Raw genomic sequence first — 17,365 nt, 5'->3', positions numbered from 1 at the left:
AGGTAGTTTCTTTTATTATTATTATTTTTAAATATAAAAAACATGGGGACAGGTGGAGGCAGGGGCACATGCAGGAGATGGCAGAACCCCTCCAGCCTGCAGAGGAAGAAGGGAGGTCAGGGCAACAGGCTGAGGAGGGGCCCAGGCGTAGGGCCCAGAGATTCCTGCCCCTGAGGCTCCAGCCCACTCTGTGCTGAGGGTCCTGGTCACTGCCCTGAGCCAGCAGGCAGCCTGGAGTCCGGGGTGGCTGCTGCCCCTTCCTCCACCCTGAGGTTGGGCAGACAGCAGATGGCAGCATGTCTGGCAACACTGAGTTCTGGGGCTGCAGTCAGACCCCAGTGCCTTCTTCCTGGGTCCACTGGACTGTGCCAGAGCCGTGGCAGCCAATAAGCACCATCTCCAGGCTGTGGGGGTCCCAGGGCAAGGCCAGGCCTCCTGGCCCTGGCGGGGACTCTCTGGTGCCGGTAGCCTCGGCCTGGCTTACAAGCTCTGGGGGCCCAGTCCTAGCCCCTTCCTCAGGAAGGGGAGGTGAGGCAGGGGTGCTGGGTTCAGGGCAGAGTTCTCCTGAGCCGGGGGGCTCTGAGTCTGATGTAGATGTCCAGAAAGCCGAGGCTCGAGGCCATGGGGAGCTCTGAGAGGCTGGGGGGCCCCAGGGCCAGGGTGCCATGAGGGGAGGGGGCCCTGGGCGAGGGTGGGGCCAAGTTCCACTCAAGACAGCGCCAGCTGGGGGCTGCAGGCAGTAGGAGGATGCCCCAGTGTCCACACACAGAGGCTGCAGGAGCCCAGAGCTGCTGGCTGGGCACGGCCCCTCCCCGTGTGGCGTTAGGACCAGCTGCATGGCCTGACGGAGTGACTGCAGGCCCTCCCGCATCTGTAGCACCTGCTCAGACAGCTCCATCACCTGCGGGGGGAGGGAGGAGGCAGTTGAGAGTGGAGTCAGTGCCCTCAGCTAACAGCGAGGCCTGCCCCTTTCCCCCTCCCCTGCCGCCACCTTGCCCCTCACCTACCGCCTGCCGAAGCTTCTCCAGTGTGTCTGCATTCCTCGTCTCGCTGGGCCCAAGGGGGACAGCGAGTAGGCCATTCTCTGTGGACAGTGAAACGGTTAACAACCAGGCAGGTAGGAGAGACAGGGTGAGGTCCCAGGTCTCTGCCCAGTTAGAGCAGACCACAGGGCATGGCAATGTCTGGCCTTAGCCAAGCTGCTAAATTTTGCCCAAATCGCCAGGGGCAGGGAAAACACCTCCCAGCAACCTCGGTCATGCTGCCTGGTACTCCCCTCACTCTCACGAAGCTGTTCTTTGTACCTGTCTCAGGTTCCGTCCTCCAGGGAAATGGCCATTTCTAGGAGCTCATTACCTGCCGCTTCTCAGGCAACCTGGCCTGGGGCCATTTCAGCTCTGGTTCCCAGGCCTTTTATCTCCCCGCCACCCCCCCCCCCCCACCTCGGCAGTGAGCCAGGCATTGTGCTGTTTTAGCTACTTTAGCTTATTTTACATGCACAACCACTCATTTCATACACAGAAAACGGGGGCTCAGAGAAGCTACGCTGGGTAAGGATCCAAACCCAGCTGCCAGGTATGCCTGATACCAAGGGCCTGGCCTTAACTACCAAATGCAAGAAACAGCAGAGGTGGGTGAGGGCAAGAGGCTTCAGGCAGTTTGTACCCTGCTGATTTCTCTAACACTGGTGGCTCACAAGCCAACAGTGCTCAAGTTCACAGGGAAAATGGGCTGCCCATCAATCAGCCCCCGACTCCCCGCCCCGCCAGCCTGTACCTGGTCCTGGAGAGGGGGTGCTGCTACACTCTGGGCCAGACTGCCCCACGCGGAAGGAGAACTTGGGCTGGTCGGAGCCACAGCCATCCTCAATGCCATCTACTACCCTGCAGACCCAGGCACCAGGACAACTAATCAATTGACAGGCAGCCACTGTGGTGTTCACAACAGGACACCCCAGGGCCACACTCAGAGGCCACAAAGCCCCAGAGGAAGGTAGCATGTGGCCCCCACCCTAAGAACAGGCAGTCTGGCTGGGGAGCCAAGCAACATGAAGCAGCAAGAGAATACAGCGCAGTGTGGGACCGTGCACCTGGCCGGGAGGTGGGTTGGGGGCAGCAGGGAGAATGGAGGAGCCAAGAAAGATTTCCTAAAGGATCAGGCAGTCTGGGAAGGCGTAAGCTGGGAGAATGGGCACCAGGGCACTGGCCCACCATCTCCACCACTCACCTGGGGCTCAGATCCGGGGGCACATTCCATGGCATGGGGGGCAGCCGCAGCCCCTCTAGGCTCCGTGGGTGAGCAGAGGGGCCAGGCTCAGCCTGCGATGCTGCTGCCCTGCCCGGCCGCCCTCTGCCACCTAGACGGGGCCGGGGTGCAGCTCGCCGGGGGGACAGCAGCTTGGCAGCTGAGGATGAGGAGGTGCAGCCTGGGGACAGCAGGGGGCTGGAGGGCTCATCAACTGTGGCTGGTGAGGCTGCGGGGCCCTGCTCCCCATCCGTCTCCTTCTCTTCCAGTGTGGACATGAGGGTGTTGTCGCCACTCAGGGAGCTGGTATCTGCCTGGGGGCAGTGGGGACAGGGAATCAGCCTTGGATGGCCACTCTGCCACCCACTCATCCCCCACCCTCAGCTCCCCTAGAAGAGATAACGTCTAGCGTCTGCCACTCTGCTAAAGAAGAGGCCCAGTCAGGAGGGGTGGCTTGCTTCTGTGCTCCCACCACAAAGCTGCCAAGCCCCTCAAAATTCTAGCCAAATGTGGACACACCTCAGGCTGACTGAATTTTCCATACTGAACACTGGTTTGAAATTAATGACATAATCCAGAAAAATTCCAAAGCCCCTCAGAACAGCCCTGTTGCACCTTGAAGGAGCAGGGGAAGCTGCAGGGCGATCTTCAGTGCTACATCCCTGCAGCCTCTGAGGCTCCTTGCCTGTTACCAGTGGACTCGTTTCCCTCCCCCAAGACTTCACTCTGGACAGGGCCAGGCTGTCTCAGATGGGGCAAGGAGGGCAGGGGCGGCTAAGCACGGTTGGGTAGGAGCCTTAAAAGACAGATGGAGGGTATGAAAAGGCAAGCAGAGTGCTGCCCCCGTGTGCAGGGGCTTTCCCAGAGAGCCATGCCCTCACACACTGCACCACCACAAGCCTCAGCCTCTGCCCACCCCATGCCTCTATGAACATACCCAGTGCCCTCACCTCCGCAGGGCCTCCCCCAGCACCCAGGTTGTAGCTGAGCTCTCCTCGGAGGCCACGGCTGAAGCGCGGGGCAAATTCAGGGTACAGCGCGAGGCTCTCATGTAGCCCCGCCAGCTGCAGACACTGCAGGACGCAGTACGTTAGCCCTTTCACATCTGCATTGGCCTTTACCACCTGCTCCGGCCGGGGCAGCTCGCAGCCGATCAGATCTCCCTTCCCTGGAGAGGGGAAGCAGAGGTCAGCCTGCCTCGCCCTCAACACCAAGTAAAGAAGAGGGAAGGACAGGGGAAGGGAAGGATAGCTGGAGGCCAGTGAGCTACCATTCCCCAAGCTGGGCATTTTCAGCAGGGACCCACTGTGGAGCCCTGTTAGAGCCAGGGCAGAGCCAGGACAGACAGGAACAAAGTGGCTCCCTGCCTGACTGGCTCCGAGACAGGCTAGGAGTGAAAGGTCTGTGCCCTGAACTTCCAAATAAATTTAAGATCAAAACCACTGTGCTGAAACACGTCAGGATTTTAGCTTTGAGAGACAAGGTGGTCTTCAAATCTGTAGACCAGAATTTCTGGGGAAGTTAAAACAATGAGAGTCCCAGGCCTCAACCCAACCTTACAACCCTCATAATATCCACAGAGACTCCCTAATCTGACTTTCAAAGCACCACAGGGAATCCAGGCAGCTTGTGCAGAGCAGTGTTTGAACCAGCGGTGGAGTGTGATGGCCAGCGTGGCACCATGGTACATCAGAGCTGGGTGGCCTTTGCCAAGTTACTTCATCCTCCCGACTGCCGTTTAATTGAGTCCATGATACTGTCTTGATCTTACCAGGTGTCAATGGAGGGTCTTCCCACCACTTGGCTGAGACTGCCACCTGGCTGACAACGATTGTAAAAGTGGCACCGATTACAATCTGTATCCCAATTGCAGTGATGTTAAATTGTGGGGAAAACGTGTGTCTTAGAATCAAGAAAAGTGGGTGACTCTGTCCAGGGACATGGATTAAGTGAGCTCAAGTAGATAACATGTCTAGCTTATAAATGACTGGTAAAAGCTAATTTCCCTGTCTCCCCTTCCGACAAGAGTCCCCTATAGGTCACTCCCAACAAAGACGGGCCAGCATTCTGGTCTTAGGCAGAGCACTCACTCCCTCACAAGGAGTTTAACCTGCTGACTGACAGTTCACAGGACTAGAAAGCATTTCCTTATCCTCAGGGGGTAAGACGGCTCCCTCTCGTGGGCGCATTACACTGCCAGCAGTACACACCGAGTTTAGTGGCCTCCTTTACATAAATATCCACGGACTTTTGCTCAAGCCTAAGTGCAAAACCCATCCCTGTTAGATTTTATTTCCTTGGTTTCAGCCCATTCTTCTGGTTCCTTCTGAGAGCTGTCTGGATCTCAGTGTGATCACCTGATGGATGAGTTCTTTTCTCCTTTTTGTCATTTGGAAGTGGGAGAAGTGTGTTTCTTATCTTCTTGAAAGAGGTGAGATAAAAATGAGAAACGAGACAGGACGAAGGACAGAGCCCTGTGCCACTGTGGTCCCGGGGAACAACGACTGCCCTCCAGGTAGGCATCTCAGCCACAACCTCCAGGTTCAGTGATCAAGCCCCCGCAAGGTCCTCATGTCACCGTCGCCCAGCCCACCTCTCCATCTTGCCTCCTTTCTCCCTCACAACTGACTGCATACGCTCAGGTGGAGCCAGTTCATAAGTGGAGGTAGGGGCCAGAATAACACTGGGGGAGTGAGTGGTGAGCCTTAGCTGTCAAGATCAGGCAGGCCATACCTGGGTGCTGCTGCTAAGGAGGCAGGCGGAGGCACGGGAGGGTGACGGCAAAAAGTAAACCAGGTTGGGTCAGGGAATCAGGCTTTCACTGGGGTATCCAGAGCCTCCAAGTTAAGAGGGGAAATAGCTCATCTAAAACATGTGGGCAGGGACAGGATGGATAAAATGGCATAAGTCCTGGTGCTGGGACGTTCTGGAGGAGATGCCCGGGGCACAGGACATGGTCTTTCTTGTGGCTCCATCTTTGCTGAATAGTGACCGTGACTATTCTGAGACATGGTGCCTGACATCAGTGAAGAGATGCTCTCAGAGAACCCAGCCAGCTTCCAGCCACATGGCTTCCTTTGTCTCCACACCTGAAAACCAGCTGTTGAATAATCCATTCTAGTCTTTGGACTGAGCAGTCTGAAATTGTCAAAATTGATCTTTCTGCCCTTCTGAATGTCCTCGGTTGTTCATAATTTCTCAAAGATTGCCAACACACTCAAGTGGTCAGGACAAAGTTTTCTCAGAGTCCTGCCATAAACTGTATCTAGGTCTAGAAGCCAAACTCATGGAAAACGCAAGGTTGACCTCCACTCACTGAGGCCCAAGAACACGCACGAGTCCTTGTCTACTTCCTTGTGTTACCACCTGTGGCCACTGAGTCCTCTCTGAGCTTTGCCCAGGACCCCAGGGCTGCTCCTGGCTTCATCCTGGCTGCCTCTCCCCAGGTGGCCTTGCGTGCATCCCCTCTCTGGGTTTCCTTTGGATCAGGGCCATGTTCCACAGCCCCCAGAGCCCCCTGCCCTCTCTCCTGCCCTCACAAACCTAGGATGGCGAGCACGGTGCCACCCTTGAGCACCTCCATGGAGCCGGAGCAGACAAAGTAGAGGGCCTGGAGAGCGTCGCCTTGATGGATGAGGTACTCGCCGGGCGTGCAGAAGGCAGGCCGCAGGGCCAGGGACAGTGCCCGCAGGCAGCCGCGGCTGGCTGCCTCAAACAGGGGCAGCTGCAGGACCTCCTTGTGTAGGTGCATGGCGATGTCGGCACGCAGCTCGTCTGGGAGGCTCTGCAGCAGCTGCAGGCAGGCAGGGGGTTAGCTTGGGGGTGGCAGCCTCCAGTCAGCCCCTTCCCACCAGCAGGCCTCAGGAGCAAGGGCAGGTGTGGGAGGGGCCTTGAAGCCGCCTCTGCCAGCATCATGCTCTACACAGGGTACAGCCAGCTATGCGGGCCATCACTTCAGCCCCCCACGAGCACCCCAACTTTCCTCCTCTAGACCTCAGGCTTGGTACCTCAGTGAGCACAAAGCCCCTGGCCCTCACAAGGCTGGGGCTGGGCCTCTGAGCCTTTGTGGCTGCTCTGTGTCCTGTGCTGGTATCCCCCCAGGAGAAAGCTAAAGCAAGGAGGCCAAAAGTCTGCATCCCTCAACTCCCCACGCCCACTCCAGACAATATTAGGCCAAGTCTCAAACCCTTGAGGAAGCTAAGGTGAGAAGGGCCAGCCCTGGAGGCAGCCGCCGCACCTCAGTGGTGTCAATGCCGTTGTTCACAGCCCAGGTAGCCTGGAAGTATTCGAGCATGCGCTGCTTGAGGGGCTTGGGGATGCGGTGGATGCGGATGTAGTCGCGCAGGTCACGGGTGCGGCTGTGGTACAGAAAGCGGCGGGCGTACATGCGCTGGATGATGGCCGTCACGTTCCCAAACACCACAGCGTGCATCAGGGCTGGGAAGGGTGGCGAGAGGGGGTCACCCACAGGGCCTGGCCTGGCCCGGCGGACACCATGCTGGACATGTCTGTCCTCTCCCACTCCTGGCACACTCCTAGACAGGGCACATGGGCTGCTGGGTGGTGGGGAGTCTTGCAGACAATTGTGACTCACCCCGCTCCAGCCTCGTGTGCCACAGACCCCCTAAAGCAGAAGAGCCTCTGGCCCCTGGCCCCTGGCCCCTGGGGGAGGTGGGGAGGGAGGGGACAGAAGTCGGAGGTGGGAGGGCAGGAGGGTGTGTGGGCGCGAGCGGGCCCGGACTCACCGCCGATAAGCATGGTGCAGATGGAGAAGAGCTTCTCCGTGTCCGTGTTGGCGGACACGTTGCCGAAGCCCACGCTCGTGAGGCTGCTGAGTGCGAAGTAGAGGGAGGTGATGTAGGCGCTTCGCAAGGACGGGCCACCCAGGAGCTCCAGCCCTGTCCCATTGGCCTCGTTGTTGCTGCAACTGCTGCAGTTGTCACTCTGGGCAGAGCTGTTTCCTGCATCCGGGCTCCGGCCCACCAGGTAGTAGGGGGTCTCCAGGCGGCGGGCCAGCTCCTGCAGCCAGCCTGGGGACGGGCAGGGAGAGGGCCTGAGCAGGTGGGACCACGTTGCCGGACTGTGGGTGCCCACTGGGACCCCAGGGGGTGAGGGACATGTAGATGTGGATCCACCTCCCCATGGCTTCCTGCCACTTGACCTCTTCTCTGTCAGCCCAGCACACCTCACTCCCCCCTCAGTCCACTTCCCCAAGTCCCAACAAAGCAAGTTGCCATATCCCCAGCTGGCTTCCACTGGTGCCAAGGATGGAGCAAGGGGTTTTATGCCCCTCTTGCCTGTGGCTGGCACTAATCCCAGGTAGCCGGCCTGGCTCCAGAGGGGATCACTGTGCACAACCACAGTCTGTCCTCTTGGTCAGATGGTGAAGACCCTCCTCTTCCTCTTTCTCTGAGCCCACCTGCTTCAGAAAGCACCACCCATGTACACGTTCAGTCTCATCCCCTCCCCCACAGCCACATAACCCCAATCTCACAGACACACCCTCACGCCCACCACACAGACATGTTCCTACACACCATTCAGGCTGCACACATGCCCTCCCAAGGTCCAAAGACAAGGACACATGTACACTCAGCTGTGCACACACTGTCACAGGGCACAGCCACAGCCATCTGCATGGAAAGGCGTGTGACAGACACAGGTGCTTGCACGCTGACACACGGCGGGGTAGGGACACACTTGTATGGACACAAGCACACAAGAGAAGACACCCTCAAAGGCCACAGGCAGGCAGGCCCCACGCACTCACAGGGATGAGGACACGCTGGGCTCACTCTGGCACTCATCAGACACAGGCCACACTGGGCCAGCGGGCTATGGCTGAAGACTGCCGCAGTTCCCCCATGCTAAGCACTGGCCTCACCCCACCTTCTCTGGCCTGGCCTTACTGGGGTCTCTCATGAGCCCATGGCTGCCAGCGGTCACTCGGAGTTTAGCCAGAGGTTGTGCGATTCTAGGATTTAGGATAGGGGTTCGCAGGGCCCACAGAAGTCCCAGGGTCCTGGCAGAGCTCGGGGCCATGGGAGCAAGAGAGAGAGGGCAGACTGGCTGACCTAGGCTGGAGACCACAGCTGGTAGTGCAGGGGGTGTGGGGTGTGGCTCTGGATTGCAGACTGCATGGTGACCCCACCCCCCCACATGCAATCTGCCCCCCCCCACTCTCCCCAACACCTTATGCATGCTGATCCCTATGATCCCCACCCCGCCTCTCACCCATCCATCCATTCAGCAACACCGAGTGCCAGGAGCTGAGGGACTCAAAGAAACTTCCGGTTGGAAAGGAGCAGATAACGTAAGGTAGGACATCTCAGAGGGGCATACATCCCAAGTGCCATATGAGCGGCTCAAAGCAAAGTGCTAGGAGCTAGGGCTGGAGGGCTTCCTGGAAGAAGGGACATTTGTGCCTGGCCTCAAAATATGAGTAGGGTTTTGATAAGAAGAAACTGAGAGGGGTCATTTCTGATTGAGGAAAAGGCATGAGCCAAATCCAGAAGTCAAAATTCTAAGAAAAGTACAGGCAACTAGCTCAGTTTGGCTAGAATGTGGGGTTCGCGCTGGGGGCATCCAATTCCAGGCTAAGGAACTTCGGGGAATGTATTAAGGCCTGAACCAAGGTGAGACTTCGCCTTCCAGCTACCTGAGGTGTGCTGTGAGAATGCAATGGAGTGTGCAAAACCTGTCACCTGCACGATTGAGTTGGGCCTCTGAGGGAGTCCTTGGGTGGTGCTAACAGTTAATGTGCTTGGCTGCTAACCGAAAGGTTTGACGGCTAAGTGCACCCAGAGACGCTTCAAAACAAAGGCCTGGCAATCTACTTCCCACAAATCAGCCATTAAAAACCCTATGGAGTACAGTTCTGTGACACACATGGGGTCACCATGAGTCAGAGTCGACTCAGCCGCTGGTTGCTGGTTCTGAGAGTGAAGCCAACTGTCCAGGGGAGGAGGGTAAGCAGGCTGAGGTGGATGGGGGAGGGTGGCAGAGTGGCTTCTTTCAGTCTTGACTGTGGAGCCCCTATGTGGGTGGGGTGTGGGGGTTCTGGAGGCTGGTAGCTCTTGTACTCAGAGATGCTCTGAATTTACCATCCTTAGTATTTAGCAATGGGCTAATGGGACTCTGGGGAAGGAATCTGGTGTCCACATCACGTGCAGTGGAGATGGGGAACCTAAGTGAGGAAGACTCCCCCACAGAGTTGCGCCCGCATGGGACTGCTCTTCCCACCCAGGGCTCAGCCTTGGGAGGGCTGGGTTTGGCTGACAAGTGTATGGGGCGGGGGCAGTTTCCCTGAAGAAAGAAGGGGAGATGATGATGTGAGGGACTTGGAAACTTCCCAAATATGGACTAGTGCCAGCTTCAAATAGAATGAAACCACCCCGGAATTTAGAGTCTAACGGTGAAAGAATTACCAGGTGTATCTATAGTCAGCCAGCCCCCATGCCCCCCATGCCACCACACCACAAACAAAGGTGTTCTTAACATCATTCAGCAGCTGCTGCAAGGTGGTAGGAAGAGAGGGGCTGCATGTACCCAAGACCAAGGATGTCTGGGGCATGCCACGGTGGAGGGGCTGACCTGGGGACATAGGTGTCTCTGTCCACTCTGTCAATTGTTGCACCACTATCCATCTTAGGCTCTCTGACTCGGTGCTCACCTGGTGGATGTCTGACTCCAGGGCAGCCTGACCCCAGACTCTCACTGGGAAGGGCAGGCGACAAGTACCTAACACTGCCAAGGAGTGTCCTGGTCCTTGTGCTCATCAACTCCAGCGCTCAGGGCAAATCTCCAAGTGGGCCCTGGGGCACACTCAGTCTCCTGGGAGCTGGGAGGGAGAGAGGGCTCACAGGAGCCTCAGCATTCCTGAACATCAATCAGCTTGGGTTTCTAAGGCTGACCCTGGATGCCTGGTACCCCCAAGGAGCAGACAGTCCATGAGCAGCGGCTATCTCAGCGGCTGGCCTCTCCTCTCTGACTTTCTCTGATGAGGGATAAAGCCAGTTACTGGGAAGCTGACGGAGGGCTGGGGGATTTGGGGCAAAGAAAGTGAATTCAATTTTGGACCTGTAGGTTTTCGGGGGTTAGAAATGGCTAGAAATGAGGTTCGGAGTTGGTGAGAGAAAAGATGGAAGTTGAGATGTTCATAGTGGCACCAGTGGAATGGCCAAGGGAGAAAGAGGTGAGGAAGGAAGACGAACGGGGCAAGGGGTTGGATGAAGAGGAGGTCTGCACTCTGCAAAGAGGTAGAACAGGGTTAGCAGGGTCAGGTGCTACACAGACTTCAAGGAGAATGAAGGCCTGGCCCCAGAAGGTTACCATGACCTTCCAGGTGACATTTTGGGGGGAGAGGTGGGGGTGGAAGTCCTCCTGGCAGGAGTTAAGACGTGAGTGGGAGGTGAGCCGAGGGAGGCAGCTGTGAAAGTGAAGGTGAAATGAAGGAGAGCGAAGACACCAGAGGGATGTAGAAAAGGTAGATTTTGGGGCTGGAAGAGAGCTGAGAAGTAGCTGAATGAGATTCGGACTGGAGCTGAGAGAAAGGGCAAGAATGGGGCAGGGACCTTGGGGTCAAGGTAGTGGGAAGCCCTGGGCATCAGGAATGCTGCACAGCCCTCCGCTGAGAGGGGTGGGGCTTCCGGCTAGGCAACGGCTTAAGGAATATGACAAAGGTTTGGCCACCAGGAGGCCAAGATGGGTGGTGGTGCCTCTGTCACACTCACACCTGCACACATTCTCTCTGCCACACACATACACCAGCCCCACATTCCTTTCACAAACACACACCTGCGTGCACTCACATTGCCCTAATGAACACATGCCTACTTGTACATGTTCCTCTGGTACATACATATCGGCACACGTATCTGCACACTTACACACGTATCCTTGACACCTTGTATCAGCACAAAAACATGCCCCTGACAGATACACATTTGTACTTATATTTCTCTCTGTCTCTCTCACACACACACATACTTGAGTAGACATGTTCCTCTGACACACATGTACACACACACACACAGCGTTCAGTACCAATCTCGGGCAGCTCGGATTCACTGCTCTCAATCTCCCGCTGGCCAATGTAGAACCAGATGCAGGCCACCCAGTGGGCGAGCAGGGCGAACACAGCCATGAGCAGGGTCAGCACCACGGCGCTGTACTGTGAGTACCGGTCCAGCCTTGGGAGCAGGCGCAGCAGCCGCAGTAGCCGCACAGTCTTTAGCAGGTGGGCCCCAAAATACTAAGAAAGGGGCAGGGAGGGAGGGTGGTCACCCCTTGGCTGGTCCCTCCTGTCCCACCCCAAAGCCCACCTACCCATTCCAGCCACACTGACCACATTGACCTTGAAGGCATGTAGCAGGTCGAAGGGCAGTGCTGCGATGACATCCAGCAGAAACCAGGTGGTGACATAATGCAGGCAAATGGACTTTGGGGCAAACACCACCTGCCCCGACTTGGAGACGAACGTGGTACGGAAATTCAGCACAATATCTGTGGGTAATTGTGGTGGGAGTCACCACAGGGTTGGGGGTCACCCTTTACTGGACACCTCCTCAGCACTTAACACTGTCCCAGGTCCTCTGATTTAGCTCTTAGAGTACTCAAAAGGGCAGGCATTGCTATGCCTATTTTAAGAAGGGAGAAACTAAGGCTTGGAGTCCTGTGTTACTGGCTCATGATTATATGACACTTTAGTGGCAGAGGCACATTTGAAACCTAGGTCTGATTTCAGAGCTCACAGGTCACAGACAGGTGGGGGCACTGGGGAGAGCACAGCTGGCACTGTGGGGTGCTGGGAGCCATGCAGACTACCCCCATCAAGGCCAGGGCTGGGCCTGGTGCGGCACTGGGCCTGAGGCAGGGTGGGGGCACAGAGCACACTTACCAAGGATGAAGAGGACTTCTACCGCCAGGTCGCAGACGCTGGGGGGGCCGCGGGCAGCGCTGGGCTCCCGGGCTGTGCTCACGCACACGCTGTAGGGCACAGTGACGGCCACGTAGAGCGTGGCGAGCAGGATAAAGCCGTCCCAGGTGGCCCGCAGTGCCCCACAGTGTAGCAGGATAAAGGGTGACTTCCGAATGGCGGCTACTTTGTACTCAGGTAGGTTTGGCTTCTCCCCAAACACCCCCTGGGTGAGGCAGGGCAGGTCCAGGCAGGGAGGGAAGGAGATTGGCATAGGCTGAGTTTGGATAGTGTCTGGGACAGGCGTTCTCCCCTGCATTCTCACAGCAACCTCTGACATACGCATTGGAGCCCCCATTTTATAGACAAGAAAACTGAGAACCAGTGAGGTCAACTAACTTAGCTGAGGTTGCATAGCTGCTTAGGGGAGGAACCAAGATTGAACCAAGGCCAAGACTCCCCTCCCTGACACCCTTCCTTCAGTGCCGAGCCCCCAAACTGCGGGAGGGGTCTGACTGGCTCCAGCTGATCTTCTGGACACTTCTCTGTGACTGGTCCAGTTTCACTCCCCCAGCTCTTCAGCTTGCCCCTCTTCTACCCCTCCCTCACCAGCGCTCAACCCACCTTATTGAGTTTGTGCTTGCCCTTGGGTTGCTTCTGCAGGTGTCCAGACAGGTGGTAGAGTACAGCTCGGCTCCGCCGCCGGTTGGCATTGAAGCCTTTGGCTCCAGCCCGTCCATATCGGCGCCGGCCACCACCTGCAAAAGAGGGGCCGTGAGGAAAATGGGGGGAGCACCCACACACCCAGCACAGGGTCTCGGGTTAGGACATCAGTTGCTCGTCCGTTGACTGGTCTGGTTGACTACTGACCAGTCAGTCTGCTCAGAACTGGGGGCTCAGGCATTCCTTATTTCCCATGGACACTTGCCAACCCCGGTGCTGGGCAGTCCCGTGGAGGCTTACAGATACTTCTTCTCCCAGGGCCTGCTTCCAAGAGAAGGAGGTTGAGGTCAAGGTTGGGCAGGAGAGAATCTCCACAGGGAAAGGCCTATCTCCATAGGTAGACAGAGTGGGGAGGTGGTTCATAGTGGTGAGTACATTCGCCGAGGGCAGAGCCAGCGGAAGGCCATCAAGCAGAAGTGCAGGGGCTCAGGGCAAGAACCCTGCATCCAGCACAGGGGTCAGAGGGGAATAATGAAGACTTACACAGCAGAGAGGCAGACCCGTGGCAGGGGATGGAGGAGCAGCAACGGTGAGTGTCCCCAGCACCCCCAAGTAGCAAAGAGGCCTTGGAGCAGCTTTTGATGACAATTCTGTGACCTGCCCAAAGTCCTGCCCCAACCCTTGGAGGAGAAAGACCCCAAGAACTTAAAAGAGGCTTTGGGCAGGGCTTTTTTTTCCCCGTCAGGTTTGCTGTGAGGAAAAGGCACCAGGCCTGTGGGTCTTCGGGCAGGTGGGTCTGTGTTCAATCTCATTATCTGGTCAGAAGGTGGCACTTTACAGGCACTAGTGGAGTTTGTCTGCTTTCAGTTTCTTAGTAAAACTGACTTTTAAAAACTTCAACTTTGTCTCAACTAGTCTATTTAGGAAAAATGTTTCCATACTTGGCCATGAAGAGATGAGAACAGCACAGACCTCTCAGCTTGCCACAGTTGGGGTCAGTAAGTACAAGGGGGGGGGACCCAGGAAACGCTGAGCCTAGGCTGGGCACCGAGGCCCCTCACAGACCTGCGCTACCCAACACCCCCAGCCACGGCAGCTAACTTAATGTCCCCACAGGCACCCACCTGTCTCCTTCCAGCTGTCGGGGCCCCCTCGGTTCTTGGTGTCACTGATGTCCTTGTGAGAGACCAGGAAGAGGGCCACCTCCCCTTTCTCATTCTTTATGGGTATCACATCCAAGAGACACCAGAACGGGAGCCCTGAGCACAGAGATAGACTCAGTCCACCTCCATTCCCTGCCCTGCCCAAGGGCCTGCTCCAGTGGCACCCTTGGCCAAGCCCCAAGCAGGACCCTAGGACTTTCCTGGGAAGGGAGTGACAGCCCAGTTCCACATGGGACAGGGCTTGATGGAACAGGGTGGGGGAAGGCAAGGGGGAGCAGAAATGACTGCCCACATGTGTGTTCATAGATCTGTCCTGCTGAGACGGGGGATGGCAGGGGGTCTGTTCTGTTGGGGTTGGAAACCCAAGATTGGAAATTTTGTGGAGGCTGAGGCTGGGTGAGGATGGGAGAGGGGGTTTGGGGACAAGAGGTGGGTGAGGGAAGAGGGTAGATGGCGGATGGGTGTATGGGAAGATGGGAAGAGCTGGGGAGACAGAGAAGATGGGAATGGAAAGTAGGCAGGGACAGTGGATGGGGTGGGTGCCAGGCTGGGAGGCTGCACAGGTGAGGTGGGCTGACCAGGTGGCCCCTCACCGCTCTTCCGATACAGGATCAGCTCAGCCTTGAACTCCTTGTGCTCGTCCAGGGCCTTGCGGATCTGCTGGCGGACAAGCTCACTGGTGTCTGGCCCGTAGAGGAAGGAGCAGGCACAGCCCCGCTGCATGACCTCAGCCCGGGAGAAACCGGTGAGGTCGCAGAAGCCATCCGAGCAGTAGACCACAGGGAAGACCCCCGCCACCTGGGCATTGCCCAGCACAAAGTTACTGTCTGTAAGAGAGCACCTCTCAGAGGAGGCTTGAGGTGAAGGAGCGGGGAGGCCCTACCACCCCTCCTTTCCCAAATGCTTGCAACTGATGAGTGTGTGTTACAAAGCCCAGGGATCCTGCCGATGCCCTGCAAGGGCTGGCTCCTAGCAGCGTGAACATAAGTGCATTCGCCAGTCAGCATGTGTGAACACTGAGGTTGGTAAAGGCAGCCTGGGTAGGCAATGTGCCTTTCGGAGTGTGTCCTGAGCAGCTTGGGGTAAGGGGTGGGGTGGGGATGCCCAAAGGACTAAACTACCAGCTTTAGGCTAGCCTCAGCCCCACTCTTATCTCTGCCAGGCTCATTCACCCACTAGGTAGCCAGGTTGGCAGTCTTGCTCCTCCCACTGGGACCCACCTGGACTGGAAAGCAGCCCAGGCCACCTTTCATCCTGCCTTCTCTGTTTGAGCCCCAGCTGCCTGACTTGGCTCAGGAATTACTGAGTGCCATCAAGAATGGGGTTGTAAGAGTGGTGGCTGAACACAGGTGCTTGGAGCCAGGAATGTATTGGGGAGTGGGGGGTACTGAATCAGTAGGCTGCAGGAGCCAAGCATAGGCAAAGCAGATGGAGGAGCCTGTATGTGTGCATATGGGGGGCTCAGTGATTGGCTCCCCGTCCCAGTCAGGATCGGAGACCATGGAGGACAATAGGCACAGAGCTGGGAAGCCCCACTGGGGGTGAGTGTGAAGGAGGAGGCTTTCACGACTTTCTCTGTGCTCAGTATCCCAGGATCCAGAGGCCCAGGACGCATTCTCCACCCCCCCCTCCCCCGCCACAAGTCCTTGTGGGAGTCTTCCAACCTTTTTCTAGGGTCTAGACGGGCTCCCCAAGGCTGGTGGGTTTAGGGGATGAGGTGGGTTCGGGCAAACAGTTCGAGACTCTCTCTGAGTCTCGCCTACTCGATCTGCATTCGCAAACCTCGTTTCTAAATCTGTTTTCCAAGCCCTCCCGGCTGTCCCTGAGCACTGATCCCCTCCCCCTGCCAACCCCAAGGGTAGTCGTTGGGACACCGCCAGACGCAGGGATGGGATGGGGGAGATTGACTAGGGCCGGTTCCGCGCCCCCGCGAACGGAGCTCCCCAGGCCCCAAGCCTCCTCTGTCCGTTTGGCCCCGCCTGGAGCGTGCTGACCCTGAACCTTTCAGGGAAACAGCTCCTGGAAGGAGCCGGTGGTCCTAGCTTCCAGCGGGGCAGTAAGGGGTGAGAACAGGCGGGCTCCAGGCCGAAATGGTCTTGGTACAGAACCGGCGGGAGCCCTGACAGGGACGGCTTGTCAGGGAGCTAGTGGGGAGAGGGTCGGACTCACGCGTGCCGTCGAAGCGCGTGGCGATGGTGTCCAGAAAGGTGTTCTGCGGCGCCAGGAGCCCCCGCATGGCCGGCATCTTAGGCGGCCACGGCCGCCCGCCCCATCCCTCCGGGGCGCGGGGGCTCAGCGCCGGAGGAGGGCGCCCAGCTCGGCCGCCCCCCGCCGGGCCCCGCGCCCCCTAGCGCAGCCGTCGGGGAGCAATGCCCAGCCCGGCTTCGCAGGCCCCGCCGGCAGCCCGCGCGCGAGGGGACGTCCGCGCCGTCGGGGGCCAGAGCATGGCGCGCGGCCCCTTGCGCCCTCACCACCCACGAGCTCCGGGCTCCGCGCCCGCTGCGCTCGCCGCACCTCGCGCTCGCGGCTGCGGCGGCTTCCGTTCCGGCTGCGGGTCAGCTCCTGCTCGGGCTCCGCGCGGCGCCGGGTCCCCGCAGCTCCCTCCGTCTGTCGGGGAGAAGCCGCAGCCTCCCTCCCTACCTCCTGCGCCCGCCGCCTGCACCGGGGTAACCATGGAGACGGGGCACACCCAGTCAGGGCCGCCTCCTTAAAGGGACAGACCTCCCGCAGAGGGATCCCCCTTCCCTCGGGACCTGGGGCGGGGGGCAGGGAGGCAGCCGCCCCGCCCGCCCCTCGGAGCACAGCTAGCGGGTGCCCTGTCCCGCTCCGGCTGACTCAGGCGCAGGGGCGAGGCGGCTTTCTCGTCAGCCTGGGGGTTTTCAGAGAGTGTCCTAGCAGGCTCGCCTCCCCCGTAGGGACCGGAGGAGGGTAGGGGAGGGGGGTGTATGGTATAGAAGACGCTTTCTCCGAGGAAAAATGTAATGGGAAGGGGGATTGGGCAACTTGGCGGAGGTGGAGGAGGCCCTGTACTTGGCAGAGGCGGGGGATTACTCCTGGCGCGCCTAGAGGGGCTCCAGCTGCACACACAGGAGGGGTGTGTGTGTGTGTGTGTGTGTGTGTGTGTGTGTGTGTGTGTGTGTGTGTGTGTGTGTGTGTGTGTGTGTGTGTGTGTGTGTGTGTGTGTGTGTGTGTGTGTGTGTGTGTGTGTGTGTGTGTGTGTGTGTGTGTGTGTGTGTGTGTGTTGGGGCGGGAGGGGAGCATTTGAACATAGCGTCTGGGTATCCAAGCCTTTCTCAGCCTCAGCTTGACCCTCTGGAAAATGGATCGAGCTGCTAGTAGAGAGATGCCGCTGCAAGCCAGAGCTGTCAGAAAAGTGGAG

At 58.1% G+C, this 17,365-nt stretch overlaps 1 protein-coding gene across 3 annotated transcripts; it reads right to left on the bottom strand.

Annotated features, from left to right (window-relative positions):
* Position 1: 1 nt before the first annotated feature.
* Positions 2-16,805, bottom strand: KCNH3 (potassium voltage-gated channel subfamily H member 3). 3 transcript variants are annotated; one of them, XM_049883032.1, is made up of 15 exons: positions 16,156-16,805; positions 14,580-14,813; positions 13,948-14,082; positions 12,785-12,918; positions 12,143-12,386; positions 11,591-11,748; positions 11,290-11,497; positions 6,990-7,274; positions 6,482-6,681; positions 5,788-6,037; positions 3,195-3,412; positions 2,227-2,558; positions 1,777-1,883; positions 1,008-1,084; positions 2-901 (listed from the first exon to the last, which is right to left on the bottom strand). In XM_049883032.1, the coding sequence occupies exons 1-15, from the start codon at positions 16,229-16,231 to the stop codon at positions 329-331; spliced, it is 3,231 nt and encodes a 1,076-aa protein (XP_049738989.1). In that variant the 5' UTR covers positions 16,232-16,805; the 3' UTR covers positions 2-328. The 3 variants fall into 3 exon arrangements, with proteins under 3 accessions (XP_049738989.1, XP_049738990.1, XP_049738991.1); XM_049883033.1 differs by having other exon boundaries at positions 14,580-14,809; positions 16,156-16,176; XM_049883034.1 differs by having other exon boundaries at positions 14,580-14,784; positions 16,156-16,175.
* Positions 16,806-17,365: the final 560 nt, after the last annotated feature.

The sequence above is a fragment of the Elephas maximus genome, chromosome 4, assembly GCF_024166365.1.
Source record: "Elephas maximus indicus isolate mEleMax1 chromosome 4, mEleMax1 primary haplotype, whole genome shotgun sequence".
NCBI lineage: Eukaryota > Metazoa > Chordata > Mammalia > Proboscidea > Elephantidae > Elephas > Elephas maximus.
This window is presented reverse-complemented; position numbering and strand designations above follow the sequence as displayed.

Excerpts from the sequence above, each read along its gene's own strand:
- KCNH3 (XM_049883032.1), bottom strand. The coding sequence starts at position 16,231 with ATGCCGGCCATGCGGGGGCTCCTGGCGCCGCAGAACACCTTTCTGGAC. Across the intron at positions 11,749-12,142 it reads AGAAGTCCTCTTCATCCTTG|ATATTGTGCTGAATTTCCGT; the intron begins GTAAGTGTGCTC and ends AATTACCCACAG. Across the intron at positions 6,038-6,481 it reads ACGGCATTGACACCACTGAG|CTGCTGCAGAGCCTCCCAGA; the intron begins GTGCGGCGGCTG and ends GCCTGCCTGCAG.